Source organism: Puntigrus tetrazona, chromosome 19, assembly GCF_018831695.1.
Source record: "Puntigrus tetrazona isolate hp1 chromosome 19, ASM1883169v1, whole genome shotgun sequence".
In the NCBI taxonomy this organism is placed as follows: Eukaryota; Metazoa; Chordata; class Actinopteri; order Cypriniformes; family Cyprinidae; genus Puntigrus; species Puntigrus tetrazona.
In genome coordinates this window covers 12,403,422-12,423,245 of record NC_056717.1, presented here as the reverse complement: position 1 = coordinate 12,423,245, position 19,824 = coordinate 12,403,422, and the positions used below count along the sequence as shown (strand labels likewise).

The following is a 19,824-nucleotide window of genomic DNA, read 5'->3' as shown; positions in this document are numbered from 1 at the left end:
GATGCTGATGACATCACCACAGCTCCTTTCTGACTTGTCAAACCATGTCATGAAGTATTAATTTATTATTCATTTCCTAAGTTGGGAACGGACGCCATTTGCTGCAGCCCTGCGTGGAATTGTCATGGAAATGACTAAGTCTAGCCCGCCCTTCCAATTCCACCCCTGCCAAATTCACCATTTATAAGGCAACGATAGTGAGAAGTCAAGTTAGTAGTAACTTATCAGGCGAGTCTTAACAGTTTGTGCCACATCGCCCTCAGTATCCAAACTCTAACACAATGGCATGTGATTTGCGTGGAGGTCTTTTGCTCATTGTTGCCGTCCTGCAAAGCGCCGTCGGACTACAATCCAAAGGTAAAGAAAGCATTTTTGCCGTTTTATCATCTTCTTTAAAAATTGCAATAAAGCGGGCGAAATCGATGCGTTGTTTTGGTGAAAGCGGGCAGTTAAGCCCGTGCGGTAGATGTTGAGGTTTATAATAGTTTTAACGCGCAGTGTGTTCCCTCACAGAAGTTTGCCTGCTGCAAGTCGAAGAAGGAACGTGCAACGACGACATCCAGCGTTATTACTACAATACGATCACCCAGCGGTGCGAAGAGTTCAGCTACAGCGGTTGTGAAGGAAACGCAAACAACTTCAAGTCCTTCATGGAATGTCAGAAAACATGCTTCAGGATTCCAAGTAGGTTATAAACTGAATCACAGTACACAAATGAACCTTTCTATGGGAGTTCTGAGGGAAGTTACGGTTAAGCATTATGTTAATGGTAATATGTGCAAACGACCTGAAGTGCTCATTCTAACGTTTTCTTCTGCACTCAACAGAAATCCCCCAGATCTGTCGTTTTCAGAAGAAAGAGGGGCCCTGCCGTGGCCTCTTCAAGCGTTATTTCTTCAATATGACCTCTATGCAGTGTGAACCCTTCACTTATGGCGGTTGCCAAGGGAATGAAAACAATTTTCAAAACCTCCAGGAATGCATTGAATATTGCAGACCTTCTAAAAGTAAGTGACTATCGAGAGACGTTTCTAACAAATCTTAGATGTAGGCTTCTGCATTCTGCGCCTTGAATCAAGTGAGCTATTTACAATGCAAATAAAATGCGTGCATTTAAAAAGTAGATGGTTGGAGAGTGTGTTTGCCATCTTTAAAAGAATAGCAGGAACGAAGTTTTAAATCTTCATAATCATTTGGTGAGGAAATGTCAACAGCATTAATAAAATGGATGAGCGGAACATAGAAGAGAACATTAGGGGACCTGTGTACTTGTCGCAACCCTAATCGTCTTCACTAGAACACATTAAGATATTTTTCTTCTCATCTTTTCAAATTATCAGCACAACAGGCTTGTTTAATGGCCATCTTGTCTAAACGATTTCCAGTCTCTTGCCTTGCTTAATTAATGGAGCCTGTCATCACCTATAACATCTTTGTGGTCCCTATAAAATGCGAAGTTCAGAAGTTAAACATTTTTTCTGTGGTCTTTTATTTATTTTTTTAGCAACCCCTGTGATTTGCAGCGATATTTTGGACAAAGGAAGGTGCAAAGCTTCCATCCCGAGATATTACTACAACTCTGCTACAAAGACATGTGAGGAGTTCATATACACAGGATGCGGAGGAAGCAACAATAACTTCATCTCCAGACAAAGCTGTATGGATGTTTGTGGTAAAAACGGTACGTCTGATTACTTTGGGTTTGTCCTTGATTAATATGAGACTCTATCAAGACAGTAGAACAGCTTTATTTGCAATATTATTACTATTTAGATTTATTTTCAGTGTCTAACAGTATTTTTTGTTTTCTCAGGGAGCAAGCATTGGAGTCCCACTAAAAAGTCTGTGAGAGTTTCCAAAGAATACTTAAGACGAGTAAAGTCCCAGCTACCGAAGGAGAAGTCGGCCGAATAATAGTTTACGAACTCATTGGCACTGTATTACTGACAAAGACGATTGCACTGACTTTACAGAATTGGAATTGAAGGCAGCAGTTCATACACATCTCACTCTGTGTATAAATGATATTGATTTGTATTTTAAAAGATTTGTTTAATAAAAAGTTTGTTTAATATTTTGTGCATTTGTAAAATGCTTATTGTATTTTGAATAAAATCGACTGTTATTACTTGTATTATTAAATGCAACATTTTGTGAAGTCTAACACTGTGATGAAGCAATAAGGTTTAGTCGATGGTATTTAATTTGCTTATGTTTTATACTCAGTATATTTAATGGAATGTTTATTTCACACTGATAGCAGATCTATAAATATAAAACAAATTGTCTCATGCCTTCAGTGGCAGAATTAAAAAAAAACCAAATAAACCTTGAATGCAAGCATTATGAGTCTGCATCATCAAATCAGTTTATTTTTTCATGTTTTTTGATCAGTCCTATGTTACTATATAACACAACGCATCACCTGTATGTCCATTCTAACATCCAAAATGCAGTACCATCGCATTATTTATTTTTTTTACATGCTGTTATTGTGAAAGTATATCGTTTGTGCAAAAAGCGAAGCGATATAATGCTACACATAATTTGTTGTCAATCATAACTCTACGTGCACATTTATTTGGAAGCCTATGTTTAGCGCCCCCTAGTGTATTTGATCAATCAAGTAAACAGCTTGTTTGGCCAGATAAATATAGATAGTCTAGACATAAAGTGGCCTGAGGCATCAATCGCAGACAAAAAATTAAACTTCATGTCAAGATCAATAAAGCAAGGCTGAAATTCCTATTACCGGCATGGCATCATAATATCCTCCAAACTAGTGTGAGTCCGGAGCAGTAACTCAGTCAGTGAGTTCAGATTAAGGTTGACTAAAACAACCACAAGGTGGAGTTCTGTATTCATGCAGCATAATGCTCTGTTACAGGAGCTCACCAAGATATTCCTTTGTTGTGACACTTTGTAAAAGACCATTAATGCTCATTTTTAAAGATACACAGGCTATTTTTCTAAAACGCATTTCTGCGGCATGACAAGGGCAGTGTGTCTTTTTTTTTTTGTCGTTGCATTTTAGTAAGTGTTGTTTTGTCCACCCTTGAATGAGACATGGAGTTATACAGTAATAATCTAAATATCTAACTTATGGATTTTGTAACTTAAGGTTAAAGCGCTTATCCTTAAGGAGAAAGCTCCTGTGATAATTGGACTATATGATATGTTTGGTATACGTTCTGATAAGCTGCGGCATTTCCTCCAATAACAATTTCCAGAAATACAGACCCTCTTTTAGCCTCACTCTAAATTCATGTCAGTTATGTAGGGAGTTAGATTGCAATCATACGTCTTTCGCAGAGTCTGCATGTCCTGTGCTGAAGTCTGCAGAGGTTAATAGTTTTATACTAAAAAGAGATTTGTTGGCTCTCAGCAGGTTTAGCAGGTTGCACAGCAGCACAACTGAATCTGCAGCTTAATAAAGTCTTATTTTATGTGGGATTGCTAAGAAGCAGCAGGACACTCCCACGAAATAAATAATCAGTCAATCAGCAAAGGTGCGCTTTATGTAAATCACAAGTCTGGAACTTTCATTTCTCTGCAACGACACATTTAAATCGAAAGTGACAGTTTTCGCAGAGACTGCAAAACCAAATAAGACGTGTTTAATAATGCAGAACACCTCACAAGTTACCGGTTTGCCGGAATTTTGCTTTCTCTTCAGATGAGGCTCAAAAATGTATATTTGTTTAGGCACCATCTTGTTTTTAATTGTAGGCAAACTGGTGTAGGATTTAGAAAATATTCAGGAATTGTAATAATTAGACTGACGGAGCAGATGGAGACTAGTATAAAAAAGACTAGTATTTTCTTCTAAAATCTTCTACAATATACTTTTATTTACAGATCTGTACTTTAATTTAGAACTTACTTGTAGAAAGTGCAATCTTAGATATTTCATAAGTAATTATAAAACTGTTAATATTAATTATAAATGCATAATTACCATTTTAAAAACATAACACTTTTTTTATTCCACTAAAATAAGACATAGACAGTATCTGATGTCTATGTATTTGTTATATCAATTACACACACACACACACACACACACACACACACACACACACACACACACACACACACACACACACACACACACACACACACACACACACACACACACACACACACACACACACACACACATATACAGTATATATATATAGTTTTTCAATGGACAGATAGGAAAAGGAATTGAAACATAATATCACCTTTACTTCACTGGTAATAACATACAAAATAATCAATAATGTCCCATACATGATGAGCAGTTGAAAAAGAAATAACCGTGGGGTTGTTAGGGTACTTCTAACACAACATGGCCTGCCTCTCATTTGCTCAGTGCTTCGGGGAGAGAAGGTGGCATTGTGACAAATTGCAACGTACATGCCAAGTTTGCCGTGCATCAGACGTGATGACGAGCACTTGGCCTAATTGTCACAAATGGTTTGTTATGGAGACTACACTCCAATTTCTCATTTTTAGGGCTCCATAAAGGAACGATATCACGGGTGGAGTGTGTGACAACGGGTCCAAATGGATTAGAATCCGGTGAAATAACAGACAACAACAACTGCCACATTATCTGTCTCTGAGAGGTCCATAACACAATGTTTTGGAATATGCTGCCGCCTCAGTTATACGTCTCTTCGGGTCACTGTGAGTTTGTGCCGCGGAGAGACACTCAATCCTAATGGAATTATCATTGTTCAGAGGAGACTGTAGTTGCTTATGAAAAAGGTATGATGTGACCTCATGGCGCTGGCCTGTTTTTGTCCTCCTGTGAGAGGCATGTATGGCCCTCTGCTTTTTCTTTCAGGCATGAGCAGGCTGGTGTTCTGCTCTGATAGCCGCTGTGAGGGAAAATAAGGACGGCTTGTCTTTGTGTTTCCTGCCGAGTTTAACCTTTAACTGAGGTCAGACTGTACTTTGAGAAGCATCTCTCCTGAACGGAAACGAATAAAGGGGATAACAATTGTGTAATTAGGGAAATCACCGATGATTAAAACACAACAAACTGGGCACGACTGCTCGGAATAAGAGGAACGAACGTAAAAGGGAATTCCATTTAGCGTCGAAATGTTTCCAAACGTGTGGATTTGCGCACCTCTCTCAGACACGAGGCCGTTTAATCTGGCGCTTCCGAATAGGGCACGTTTAGTCCTTCTGAGCCGTAGAGATATCAGACTTCGAAAGTTTTAATGTGTCATAAATATGCTGCTTCATGCTCATCAAATCTTTTCCTGTCTTCGTGAGAATTAATGCACGGAAGCACAGATGGGTGAGGAGGTGGATCAGAAGGAGAGAGATTGTTTGGTTCGCGCAAGAGTCATGGTGTCGCATTGTTTTAGCGATATGAAAGAGAGCCGTGCTTTGAAGAGCGCCCGGCACGAGACGAACGAACGCTGTTTGCATCAAACCGCAAGACGCAGATTAACTAATTCTGAGTAAACACTGATACATTTTTTGTGGATGCGTCACTAAATAATTAACGTAACGTTAACTGTGTGTTAAAGGGATGTATGTCAGCTTTGATTACAGCGTTCTGGACATCACAGCAGGACTGATATTTTTTCCTCAGATTTGCTGCTTATTCTTTGCTTTATCATCATTTTGAATCTCGTTGCGCGTACAAAGTTTGACATCAATTTTCCAGTTCCTTGAACTACAGCAGAACCTTTAAACTTTTTCAGCTCACCCACTGTGAGAGATGGTATCAGACCTCATGAGCAACATGCTGGTGAGAAATAGATGGCAGTCACCCCGAAGGCTATTTTCCCACCTGCAAATTCAGACTTTTGTAGCATGCAGCTATAGCCTCCAAAAGAAAATATAAAAACAGTCGTGAAACCGAGAACTGACCACGGCTACTGTATTATGATTGTGTTTTTAAATAAGCAGTCTTGTGAAAGGTATAGCTGCTGAAAGATGCTTACGTAAGGATAATGCATTTTTTATTCGCCGTCCCATTCAAGTTTTTTTTTTGAATATTGATATTGATGATGTGTGGGGGGAAATAATTAGTTTGTTTTCATTAAAAAATATGTAATTAAAGTGTGAATGGTAACGGTCTTCGTGGAGTGAAGGTTTACAGTAGATAGCTGAAAGAGTGCCACCATGTGCAAAAAGTTTTCATTTAACTATATTATAACTAGGTCTACTTTATCATGCTGTTTTTGCAATTGTATCTGAGTTAGTGCAAGCATACTTCACATAAGAATCTTTACTGTAATTGGAGAAGTCAACATGGAACTACTTTCTCTCTAACAAATCCATTCTCCTCGTTTAAGAAAAACAATGAATTGCATTTTCCCGCTCTGCAAACTCAGGGATTTTGGGTGGCCTTTATAACCACGTCCTTTTCAAGGATACTATTTAGCTCCAGCAATAATCGTTATGCTTGTTGGACAATAACCGCAAAACTATTGATCTAATTATTGATTAAATTCCACTTTGTCTTAAAGTACTTGATATATTCGTTATATTACTTGTTATAGTATAATTTTATACTTGTAAAACTTATTACAACTCTCATTGAAACGATCACATTCAAATGTGTTTCAAAATGATTGTTAAATCAGCTTCTTCAGAACGAACCTTTTGTCATTTGCTCATAATGAGCTCAAAGATCGTGAAATTGCAGCTTGACTTCAAGAAAATTACTGTTCTGTTTTTTTGTTAAGGTGTCGTGGGAGAAAACAAAAACCCGAGGGGAGCTTTAGCCTAAGATCTGCTGTTTTTGTCATGTCTATTTGTAATTTGCATTTTAATCTTTTAAGATGCAGTATTTATGTTTTAGGAGTTCCAGAGTTTCTAAGTTCGAACGTTTGCTGACTCCTGTAACCCAGTGAACGCTGCAATAAACAACATACAGATATTTTACCATTCATATTGTCACTGAATGAAATGCCTACCCTATTCCTGTAGGTTTTTTTTTTACTTTTAAAAGGCATTTTGTGAACTCTGCTCTCTACTGTTGTATGCAAACGGCCAAGTCATTCTATCAAATGAGGTTTAAAACTGCACTTTCATACAGGACTGTTGTCAGTTTTCAACAAATGGTGAACTAATAAAGACTTTCTTCAGGGAAATCTAACCTGTGTGGTATTAACGGCCGCTTAAACGATGCAATAAATAGCCACACGATATTAAAAGTCTTATAGAATATGTCTTCCTTTTACGTACAGCCTACAAGCTATATTTGTTTTCCACTAAGTACATTTCAAAAACCACAAAAATAGTTTACGATGAGCTCTATAGAAACGAAATCGCGTTCTCCTCCAAAGTAACCATAGCAACAGCGCTTTCCGTCAGGCTTCGTTTTAAAACTTCGCGACGAAATAGAACTTCACACGCCATTTTCACGTTATTGAGTTCGTGCGTGTTTTAAACCATAAACGTACCTAAACTCGAGCGCCCCGTTTAGCTGAGCGTGGGCGCCGAAATGCACGACGGTTTTTATCAAGAAGAGCCTAAACGCAAAATCCCCGCGAATCATCTTCACGCTGACTAGCCTATAATATAACGCTAATACGTTCCCGAGGCAGTCTGCCTACCCGCACAGCCTATCTTGCGAATGTTTCTCCGACACTGAGAATGCTGTCTGTAAAGGCGGCTCACTAGATTTTGAAACACAGCCTCACCGTGTCTTTAAGCGAGCTGGAGCCCGCTGTCAGTGATTCTAGGAGGAGCCCACACGCTCCACATGCTCGGCGAGATATGAGCGGCAGTTAGATGCACTTGGATTACTGGCTGCTGAACTGAAACAACGTCTCCGCTCATAAAAAATATGTAAAACAGTGACGTTTCTGATTACACGTCTTTTTTTTTAACGAGTGGATATTCTCCTCAGTCGGAGATAAAACACGCGATGCAGTGAAAGCATCACTTATTTTAGTCCCAGACGATGGAATTCAGTTTGAAAAGCCCAGCGTGAGAAAGTGAAGTACGCGCAGGATTTACATTCTCACCCATTTTACGGTAAGATGTGCATTTTATTCTGATGCAATAAACATAGCTCTGTTGTTTTGTCACCTTTATGTTTTGCCCATATGCATAACCCGAATCTGTAGTTTGTCTTGCACGGTTTGAGAGTTCTGCGTACTGTAGCCTATATTTTGTGTTTTACATTAATGTTTGATTTCTGTTAGCTTTGTTTAATTTGATTTATTTTTTTTTTTTTTTTTTTTTACAGTATGGAGAATTAAAATGAAAGGATAAACTAAATTTGCTCGGTATAAATGGTAAATGTCAACCTGGCAACATGCAAACATCTGTTTGCCAATATAAATCACGGCAGAATAAATAGATTCATAATTTCCTACTGTCAATTCATAAAGGCATGTATTGACTGAACTTAAAGCCATTTGAAAACACGACCTCTCTTTCATTGGTTTAGCAATTATATAATAAGAGTGCACATGACAGCATCTGTGTTTAATAAATCTATTTTAAATATGAGGCATCCAGTCAGATAGTGACAGACATTACCCTGGACGCCTCATTAACTGACAGCACTTTGCAGGGTCCACGCTGGTCTGGTCTAGTTAACATCCCTGTGATTATGATTATGATGGCCACGCATTTCATAATTTGCGCAGAACATTGGCTCATTATATAAACCCTACATAGGAAGCAGTGTTTCTAGGTTTCTATCTCCTTTACGGCAGGAGGATTAAATTGGAGTCGCCATATATTCCATCGAGAGGATTAAGAGATGCTACTGGGAAATCTGAAAAGAGATGAAACAAACGCATGCAGATGTCGCTTTTACAGTTTATTTGTAAAGTAAGAGGGGCCGCTTAAAGAAAGTGTTTGCTGTGATGCATATTTCACCTCTTTAGCAGCAAAGCATTCAAGTTAAATGTCAGAAAGCGACAAAATCCCAAGACGCTAACCACTGATGTATGTTAAAAAGATAGATTTTTTTTTTATGCTGAGATACGGCTTTGACTTTCCTGTAACCGAATAGTACAAAATGCATTATTTGTGTTGGACTGAGAGCAGAGATAGAGACGGTGGTTTTAGATACCGCCTGCTTTTGAAGAATGCTTGGGAGCCTCTACGTATGGGTTTCCTTTTTGATCAGCCTGACCAGTTCATCTCAAACACGAAAAGACGGAAAGCAAACGTGAAAGTGCATTTTTATAGAGACTGAATACAAGCGTGTTAATGTAGGACTAGTTTCAGTCCATGCGTGGGGTCACGGACGTTCACTTGTTGAGCTCTGCTCTAAATTCGGCTAATAGTTCATGCATTATTCATTAGTGTGTTTCAGACTGTCCCAGGCCATGGCTACAGTGCTGAAAATATTATATGGAGGTAATCTACCAGAAAACTCATACTTGCCATGGACATAATGGTCTTTTGTAGAGAAGAAAAGTAATAATCTGCTTGATTATGGCATCCGCTGTTGTATAATTGACCTTTTTATGATTGATACTAATCATAAGTAAGCAGATATTTGAATTTGTGAAGACAGATTATGGATTTTATTGTACCATACGCAAGAGAAGTAATTGGTTCCCTTTGAAAGTAAAGTACCTTTTATAAAAACATTGGCTCTTAATAAGCACAAAGCTTGAAAATTAAACCCATTAACTGTAATTAAGTTTTGTTCATTTCAAAAAAACATTCAGTTGCATTGAGTTATGAGCACTATTTGCGTGTTATTGTTATACAAAGCATTGGTTTTAATGCGCTGTACCTGTAGGATGTAGATTAATATTCTTCATAAGGAGTCAGTTGATGATTCAGCTCAAGCGTAAACGGGTACCTGAAAATAATTACAGTTTTCTGCTAGGTAATCTCCTTAGAAGGGTTGATGTTACTCTGTCAGATGGATTTTGATTTCATTTGGGCAAGTTTGCTATACTCTTGCGCTGAGGTTTTCATTCATGCTCGTTCTGGACATGAGGTTTGAGGAATCAATAGGTGGAGCTAAAGTACAATCATGTGCTATATAAGCCATCTAGAGCCGTCTACTACACGGAGGCATTTAGAAGACCGTGCAGTACGTTTTGGACCATTTTACATTTATTCATTTTTTAATACTAAACATTTTAAAGAGTTATGAAAATGTATAGACACTTAGACCTAGTAAGATCATTATTATTATAATTTTTAAAAAAGAAATTCCTGCTTTTATTCGGCAAGAATGCATTCAAATGTTCAAAGATAAACAGATTATAGACTATAATTTTATTTAAAAAATATTTTTTACATTTTAAACAAATACTATTGTTTTTTAAAATTAATTTATGAATCCCATAAGAATCCTGTATAAAAAAAGTATATATTTTTATTTTCAACAAAAAAAATATTAAGCAGCACAACTATCAAAAATGATAATAAGAAATGTTTCTTCAGCTTGTGAACATTCAGCTTTGCCACCATTTATTTGCCAATAAATTACATTTTAAAATATATTAAGATATTAAAAAGTTCTTTCAAGTTTAAACACTATTTCACAATATATCAATATATCACAAAAAATCTCACCAAGCCCAACTTTTGAATGGCAGTGTGTGTCATGTGATTTATTTGAAACGTTTTAGTCGCTTGTTCAAACAATACGTATTTTCCATAAGTATTCATGAGTAATGTCACATGCCCTATTTGCAATGATTGAGTTCATTTAATGACTCGAGTAAATTTAATGAGTTCATTTTTTTTCCCTCAGATATAAATTATCATGCTTGTTTAAACTGAATTGATTCATTTTAGTATTTCTAAATGAAGCACATCACATGAACAGTGCGCACTCGTTTCCATAAGCATTTGGGCACAGATGAGGAATGTTCTTTTCTTTTTTGTACATGTGAATTTCTCTGTGCGATTTCTCCGTTCACAGCAAGAGAAATCAAAATTGTGTGTGTTAGATCAAGTGAAACCGTCTCTAATTTAAGCCTCAAAATAAGATTATCTTAATATGTCTCAACTGCAGTATGTCTGTCATTTCCACAATAGTTCATTTGGCTTTGTTTTGCTCACTCTCATCTCCATGTGTATGTGTATATGTGTAAAATTTAGTTAATGCAGTCTTACTTCATTTTCCTTCTGGTTGTCTGTGCTGCCCGTTCTCATTTACAGTCTATTTGGTTTTTTCTATTTCCTTGAATAGCTCGGTAGGCAGGCCGACAGACAAGCAGAGGTTGACAGCAGGCAATGCATGGTTGGTTTGGAGCAATCTCTCTCTCTTTCTCTCTCTGTGTAATGGGAGTGTTTGGCATCACATGGGCCTGTCTGCTCAATTCACTGCCTTTGCGTCAATGGCGTTTCATGATTGCTTCGCTTAATATATTGAATACGCAGATCAATCGCTTTCTCAAGAAGGTGAGGTTGTTTGTCACAGGTTAGAAGCAGCTTCATTGCGAGGTTTCACATCACGCATTAACAGAATGTCAAGTTCTTGTATTTAATTATACACATATGGTTTAAAACAAATGCATTTAGACGCATCTTAAGACGGTAGTTCACCCAAAAATCATCTTCTCAGTCGCATATTATTCTAAACCTTTTTTATTTGTATGTACAAAAAAATCATTCTACGTATTATCATCTTCTGCTCTGTCAGGTAAGTACTTGATAAATGTATTTTCATTTTTGGTTAAACTATCACTTAAAGCATCGAGTAAATGATATCTTTTTGAGCACTACTTGGAAAGGAAAACATGCTATGGTGCTTGACTGAAGTAAAATGTGTTATTAATGTTTTCTCGTATAGATATGCTTAGATGGGACAGAATATGGGACAAACATGTTGGACTGGCTACATTCTCAGCGGAGACACTGTCAGGGTGCCATGTGTGTTGTGTAATGGACTCTATAAAGCCTTTATGTAAGGTTGATTTGGTTTGCAATGACTGGCAGTCATGGCAGGCGGAGGAATTTGGTTGTTTAAGAAAATGGACAACCGTCGATAATGTGAACATTTGTCATTTTCATTGTTATTTAAATGAAAAAGATATGATATTTTGTAACCAACATATAGCAAAAATCTTTCGGTTAGAAACTGGAGCTGAAATTGTAACATTGTATAAATTTTATGTGTGGAAAACTCATTTCTCATTTCTTCGTCTCTCTAACATTTTTACAACTTGTTATAATCTACTATTTATTTCTGAAACGTTAGCACCTTCGCGGATGTATTCAAAACATCTGGATCCAGCAGTGATGTAGTAATCTCTCTTTTGATTGGCAGGTGAAATATTTATGTACGTCTATGGATATAACTGTATTTTCACAGATATGGCACTTACATAAACCGCAGTTATCAACAGTCCTTACCAATATTCTTAAAAGGCTCTCAGTGAGCACTCTGCCGAGTGTTTATAAAATTCCAATACTGAAACAGACTGTTATTTTACCCCCTGTGGTAGGCTTGTTAAAATAATATAAAGAATGTGCATGTACGTTTCTGTATCAGAACTTCCATCCATTTGCATAAACAGAGTAAGTAAAAAAACTTATATTGAGTTATATTTGTGTCAGCATTAAGTCTAATGTTACTATAGCGGCCTAGCAGGGCCTTATACATTGGCACTGCACCCAAGTAAAGATTTTTTATTTTATTTTTTTATAATTTCTTCTTATTATTATATTTCCAGAATTCCATTTATATATTACAATATTTATTCATTCAGGATTGTGTTTAGCATGGCTGACAGCACCAGACACTGTTCTCCACATACACAAGTATTTTAAAACTGTAAATCAAACATTTTCAAGCATCATTTTCGATGCCAAGTCACAGACTCAAGACAGGGGAAGTCTTTTCATGTGGTGATCAAAACTTTTCCTGGCTTCTCAGTTCTCAGTGTGGAAAAACAGAGTAACGTGTATTTATAGTGTCTGAATAGGAATTTTAGTCTTTACATAATCCCCACAGTCCATTATCAGAATATCAGGAAATTGACAGATGAAAACACATTTAATCGGTTTAAACAAAACAGGACGTAATATTCATAAACCCAAATATTCGTTCTTTATGTGATTTACAGTGATGAGCGCAAAATACTTATAGCACAGATGGTTGAGCTAAAATGTGTATTTTTTCACACACTAATTTCTTAAAAGTGGGGCAATTGAGAATTCAGTCTTTTGTTTAAAGCTCTTCCTCCGTTGCGTCTCTGCCAGTTGTGTTAAGACTCTCTGGAGAACAAGCAGCACATTTTCTCAGCAGGCAAAGACAGACACAGCTGTGCGGGCTTTATATTTAACTTAGTAGTTGGCTGCTGATAAAAACAAAAAAATGATTTATATAATTCATGTGGTAAAAATTCTGCATAACAGGACTGAATTAAATAGATATAACATTACATTACATAATTGTTTAATATATTGCATTTAATCTGTATTTTCTCCTACTGCAATATAAATAGGTAAATAAAAAAATGCATGAATAATTTGATTAAAATCACTATATTTTCAACCCTTTTTTTCTCTAAACACTCTAGAAAGAAATAAACTGGGAGTAAGGAGATACAGTTTGCTGTAATGCAGGAAATCATATTAATAATATAGATCAGGGGAAGAATTCTGTTCTTATGTAGTGGGAAAAAAAAAACAGATGTTAGCATTAACGGGCTAAATCCTGGTATTAACATCCGTTTTGGGTCATTCAGTGTCAAGAGGTTTGGTAAATGTAGGTAAATGGGATTCAAAATGTGATCTGAACGCATGTGGTCCCATCATATTTGAAGTGTAAAAGATAATCCGTCCTAGCACCATCAAAGTACCTTTTACTCATTTGTCAGTCAACCACCACGGTGAAACAGCTTTTTGAACACGAATCTTCAAAGTAACATGTATGTAGTCCCTTCAAAAGTGACACATTTTAAATGCCTCCGTCTGGCAGGACCGCTTGTGATCGTATCACGCAAGACTGATGTTAATAACAGGTGTTAATAGGGCCGGTGTTGCCTGACTGCTGCTTAATGATGGACGTTGTGTTTTATATCAAGACCAGAAGAACATTAGGGTCTTTTCGGGTGTACACGTTTCAAGTACATCTGGCTACATAAATGTATCCCTCTGTAATTTATCTCTATTATGCCTATATGTTCAGTACAGTGACTATTCTCATGGCTCTTTTTGGACCAAATGGCAACCTATTTATTTATTCGTTTATCTTTGGCTGCTCCTTCCGTTTGTCTCATTCTTTTGGTTGGAGTAAGTTCATGTACAGGTATGTGGCCAAATGACAAGATGCATTAGCTTCATCCATTCTGAGGGAAAAAGAAAAACGCAGTCACTAAGTATAAATATCCCTTATGACGGAAGAATCCCCATTTGCATTGGATGCTGTGATTAAATGTATTATAAATATAAAAGCTTTGCTCGTAAACTGATTTACATGAGCCAGCAAAGCAGTGGAATAATGAAGACTCAGTTCCTATAGATTCCTGCCAACAGACCCTCTTTTTTTCTACCTTTTCCCCATTCATATCTGTTAGACAGCCCCTTAGAAATTAGCATATGAAATATCGTTTTGTACCTGGAGTACAGTATGTGCACTTTTAATCCATGACATTTAATGAAAAGTCACAAACATGATTAGAACTATTTCGACTCGATTGCTTGCGGTATTATACATTACATAGCTTTAAAACCCCTAGGGGGTACAGTACGGTTTCTGGATACTGCGTGAAGCTATTAATGTTCGTCTCGCTGCATGTAACGATTTTCCATAGTTGAAAAGTAATAAGAAAAACAGAGCAAATTTGTAGTCATTAAGCATTACTTTGTGTTTGATTTATCTCTGCTTAGAGCCTCCACTGACTCTGATGTGTCTTGTCTGTCTGCTCCCAGAAAGCTATTTTGCCATTCGTGCCCCATTATCTGATTTATAGAGGTAATGTTTGTTCCATTAACCAAACCGTATCCATTGCCAGTTTTACTTTTTAAATGCCTCTGTACAGATTTAGTGTTGGGATTACTTTGGGTTTTTGGTACCTGCGTGCACAATGATGCTCTTTATTCAGCCAATGCTTTCACAACAGTGTTCGTAAAACCCAACCATGTCTAACCAATTGACTTTGCCATTATTGGTAAGCACATCCTTATTACTCCTGTTCCATATTTCTATATATCTTGCAGTCGGTTTAATCACCTGGAGCAGGACGGCGTTCATGCAAAGCTAACGAAGCAAACATGTTTAACCTTCTCAGTAAAAAAGTTACGGCTCGACTTTCTTTCGTCCATATGCGTTTTTCTGTTCATTTTGAAATAAAATCAGGAAAATGTGTTAGAAGTTACACGAGGTGTCACTCAAAGTCTGAAAAACAAAAAGACAGATTGTTTTTCTTGACAGCTGAAATGATAAAAATTCTAGGAAACTGAATGAAAATGATTGAATGAATACTCAGAAATGAAGAAAGAGGACGTGGCAGATAAAACGGCGTCAGTCTTTCCTGTTGCTGTTTCAAAACCGTCTTGTGCATATCTGTGCAAAAAATCTCCAGAGAAATAGAAGTAGAAGTCATTGTATCAGATGGAAACCTGTTAAGGTCAGTGAAAAATGTCAAAACTGTCAGAAAAGTGAGATTGCTCCACTTAGATAATCAAAGTTTAATTCTCTTTTGTTTGCATTGCAGCTCAGACAGGGAAATGTCAATATTTGACAGTCTGCTAAATGGGGCTACATGGGGCATGGAAATATAAACGGGTCAACTTCATTTACAGAGGGGCTCAAACATTCCTTAGTACAATTTTCAAACGTGAACTTAAGTCAGCAAGACATAAATGAGTGCAGGCGAATCATTGTCCAGGTTCATATGTCACAGGTTCAGAAAAATGGGATCATCATCACAATTTTTTCCAATCTCATGTGCCTGAATTAAAATATATATCATTACTGGCCTGTGTTAGGAAAATTCAGAATTTAAGAACTGTCTCCATTTCAGTTCATTAGTTGGAGAGGATACTGAATTTATATATTTAAAATTAAATTTAGTTTCAGAACATTCTGAAAACATTTCCACACTGTTTGCACAATTATAAAATGGAATGATCCATTTAAAAAAAAAAAAATAAAAGTTTTAGAACATTTTTAGAACACATTTATGTTAGTTGGGTTAAATTTTATTCAGCAGATTTATGAATGCTGAGTTCAGAAAGTAAATTGTAATTTAATTAAAATCAGAGCCCTGTTCCCAGAAACCCGATCGCATTATGTAAATAAGTATAAATAGTCTCAAAGCAGCGGTTTACTCCCAGGACAGGACAGATAAAGTCTAATTGCAAGTTTCACTTTCACAATCGCTTTCTCAATTTATTATAAAAACTTTTTGTGACCTTTATGGTTCTCCGCTCAACAGTGAAAGCGCATTATGGCGAAATGCATCAAAAAGAGCCCTATGGGGATGATGTGAGATGATGATTACATACAAAACCACACTGCAAACTCAAGTATGACTAACAGCCGTTGTTTAAACTGTGACTGCTTCTCGCTTTCCTACTTTTTTGAGTTATGAGATAGGAAATGTTCTTCTGAGAATGTCTGCCTCTGCAGGAAACAGTGCCCTAAGAAACTTAAGTCCTACTTTACGTTCCCCCAGAGTTTAAAGCAGTTTATTGTACCAGAGGCAAGCCCACTCCCATGTTTTCTAAGGAGAAGGAAAATGCATGAGCTCACAGTATGCCATCTCGGATAAAAGTGCCTTGAAATTTATCCTGACTCTGCAAAAGTGCTCTACTGCCTGCTCTTATTTTCTCCCCTTGACAGTCTGGCATTTGGGTGGCCTAGTAACAGCTCCATAGCTGTATCTGTTCTCTGTGCCACTGCTTTTTGCCGCTGCGAACAGAGAGGTCACAGCAATCGAGATAAAAATCAAGGGCTCTCCGAAGAAGGTCAGAAGGCATGATTTGAAGAGGAGGATGAGCCACCTTCCCATTTTGCTCAAGATAAAGTATCACTAGTTCATCTACTAGACACAATGTTTTCTCTCTCTCAAACCTCAACCAACTGTGACAGAAGTATGAGTCAAATGGTAAGGTTATCGCTTCATTCAAGGCATTTGACTTTTACGAGGTCTGTTATGTTTTATTTGAATAAAAATAATTGATAATATTAATCGTTATATTCATATTCATTTGATTCATTTATATATATATATATATATATATATATATATATTATTCCTAGCCTAACAGTTTTCTGTTTCAATGCAGTTTTCAAAATGCATTTTTTCAGTGTCAAATAATTCTCCTAAAAATATATTATTATATTATTACTATTTCCAGTCATTTTATAGACTAATTTTGTGCTCACCAACAAAAACACATAGCATAAGTGCATAACGTAAGTGCATAGTTTATAGTACATCATTTCATTTAAAGAGAACTCATTTATACATTTTTTTGTATGTCTTTGTCACTCTTCTTGATTCTATTAACCATTAGATGGCAGAGATTTAAGGTAAAAAAAAAAAGACAGAGTGAAGACAGAGTGTTATAACTGAATCCTGTGTTCAAACTGTGAAAAATAATGTACAAATCCAATTTGCAGTTGTGAATGATTGTGAGGCATGAAACACGGCGAGGACAGGGAATCTAAAATACCTCTTTAAACTCTGTCTGACTCTCCAGAGGCAATAAAGATTAGAGATCCATCATCAGCGCAATGGCTGTGCTTAGTTATGTATGTCCCTCATAAAGCAAACGGGACACCGGGACCATAAAATACAGGCCATTTTACATTTGAGAGCCGACAATCCATGCGGTCCTCCTTCTCCGTTTCATTTCATTCCCGTTTAGCTTTACTGCCAGGCGTCTTCTCACACCTGGCTGATGTCTGTGAACGCCTGCTTGTTGGATTTGTGTCAAGAACAGCTGGAGCGCATGTGGCACTTGGCTGGCTCCGATCTCGATGGCCAAGATGGATTAAGTGCTAACGCACCTCGTCACAACAGAGGGCTCGATTTGGAGATAAATATATATATAGACCATGAATCAGAAGGTGCTGGCTGAGCCTGGGAAGAGGTGCATGACTTCCCTTCACTGAAAACAAACAGATGCAGTTTGAAGGTTAAATTGTGTGGAAGCACGCACACTGTTTGTTTGAAGACGCTGGTTTCAACGGAATAATCGCTAGTCAATATGCACGTGAGGGAAACTGAAGGCATCGGTTCTGCCAGGTAAATAGGTATATTGTGCAGCATGCAGATGGAATATAAACATCCATAGGGGACTTTTAATGGTCCTCTTTTCAGAGGGGAGAGGACAAGGTCATAAGATATCTCCGCTATCTTCTATGATGTTGATTGTGTCATCACATGCCATTGAGTTGTATCTCTTTGACAAGATGTGAATTACCTGCAAACATTACAGGTGAAACTGTACCAGCTAAAGAAAATGACACTTTTTTTTTTTATCTCAAAGCCACACTGGCTTATTTATTTATATAGAATATGTAACTAATAAAAAATATATGCAATATGTTCTATATTATCTATATTAATTTAATATGCTAAATTATTAATAAAAAGTGTTGACAGAGTTATCGTGTTAATCATAAACCTTAATTCATACATAAATTATGAGTTATGAAAGAAATGTTATATAATTCCAACAGACATGTTTTTGCTGTTCACACACACACACACACACACACACACACACAAATCTACCAATAGGGGAAATAACTGGTATATTTCCCTATAAAGGTATCCTATAAAGAAGTAAAAAAGCTTCTTTTAATAAAAGCAGAGGAAGAAATTAACCAGCAAATTGACAGAACTATAAAAGAACAGGCTGAAACTACTGCTGAAAGACTTCACAGTGTGAAGTGAGATTAGAAGCAGGTTAGATTCAGTTCATAAAAGTTTGTTGTGTTTTTTATTTAATTCATTACAATTAATTGTATTTAATAGCCAGTTGTAGTTAATTGTAGTTTGCACAATTTTAAATCCTGTGTAAATGCATTTAGGCCGCTTCAGAACAGCATCAAATGCTCTATGTGAATGCACATTCTCATGGTTTTATGGCACTTCAGAATTAGTGTTAAATAAATACCTGCAATCAGGACTTTCTCGCGAACACCAAACAACAGAAGAGTTTCCTCGAAGAGTATAGCTGGACTGGTCAATAAGTGCTATAACATAGAGCATGATTCAAAGTCCAGGAAAACCACAACAGCATACCTGTACCTGTGTCTACACTTGATTCACATTACTGCTCGCAACCCTGAGGGCCTACTCCAGGAAGAGCAGAGTACGCAGCAGTCCCACAGCATTTTAAGTGCTCTTTGAATTATGGATATCCCTCAGAGTGCATTTTGCTGTCCTCTTGTTTGATATCACTCCAGTCCATTTCGGCGCTATATAAATATGACACCTATTAAAGCCAGCTAATGGCTTATTGCTGTACAGGGGCATCTCACTTTCTAACAGAATTAGCCGGGTTAATGAGTCAGAATGTAGTGCTTCTCATATACCAAAACACCCTAGGTGCCCTCATCCGCTTGTGTTTCAGCTGTACTTCAGCAGGTTAGATATTTTCTCTTTTTTGACCTGATGCATAGTACAAGGTCAGATTTGGAGAGTACAAATGAGGCTCTCAGGAAAGCTCGATATTACAGAGAGAAAAATTGCTCTCCTAATAGCACATGGAAGAAACAGCCTTGAGTTTGCATGCCATTGGGTTTGAAAGCCCTGGCATCATGACAGCATTTCACAATAGCTCTAAACGTTCATACCAGTGTGCTTTTGCCACACCGAGGTGCTCTGTCACTGTTGACTATAATGGCTCACAATTCACTTATGCCTTATTTTAGTAAATGTTGATGTGGATCATACTTGTCTTCCCCCC

The 19,824-nt window shown here is 37.1% G+C and overlaps 2 protein-coding genes across 4 annotated transcripts in view; both read left to right on the top strand.

The window, feature by feature from the left end:
* The first annotated feature begins 126 nt into the window (after window positions 1–126).
* On the top strand, window positions 127–2,368 carry tfpi2 (tissue factor pathway inhibitor 2). Its single transcript, XM_043217873.1, has 5 exons — window positions 127–357; window positions 514–684; window positions 828–1,007; window positions 1,505–1,681; window positions 1,814–2,368. The coding sequence occupies exons 1-5, from the start codon at window positions 282–284 to the stop codon at window positions 1,912–1,914; spliced, it is 705 nt and encodes a 234-aa protein (XP_043073808.1). The 5' UTR covers window positions 127–281; the 3' UTR covers window positions 1,915–2,368.
* A 5,126-nt stretch (window positions 2,369–7,494) lies between these two features.
* Window positions 7,495–19,824, top strand: part of calcr (calcitonin receptor) — a 35,308-nt gene continuing 22,978 nt past the window's right edge. For 2 of the 3 annotated variants that reach the window (XM_043217858.1, XM_043217859.1), the window contains exon 1: window positions 7,495–7,995. The gene's annotated coding sequence lies outside the window, so the exon portion shown is untranslated. The remainder of the gene's footprint in view (window positions 7,996–19,824) is intronic. The other variant, XM_043217857.1, reaches the window with a different exon arrangement.

Coding starts and splice junctions, on each gene's coding strand:
- tfpi2 (XM_043217873.1), top strand. CDS start 282: ATGGCATGTGATTTGCGTGGAGGTCTTTTGCTCATTGTTGCCGTCCTG. Junction 685..827: donor AACATGCTTCAGGATTCCAA/GTAGGTTATAAA, acceptor TGCACTCAACAG/AAATCCCCCAGATCTGTCGT. Junction 1,682..1,813: donor GGATGTTTGTGGTAAAAACG/GTACGTCTGATT, acceptor TTGTTTTCTCAG/GGAGCAAGCATTGGAGTCCC.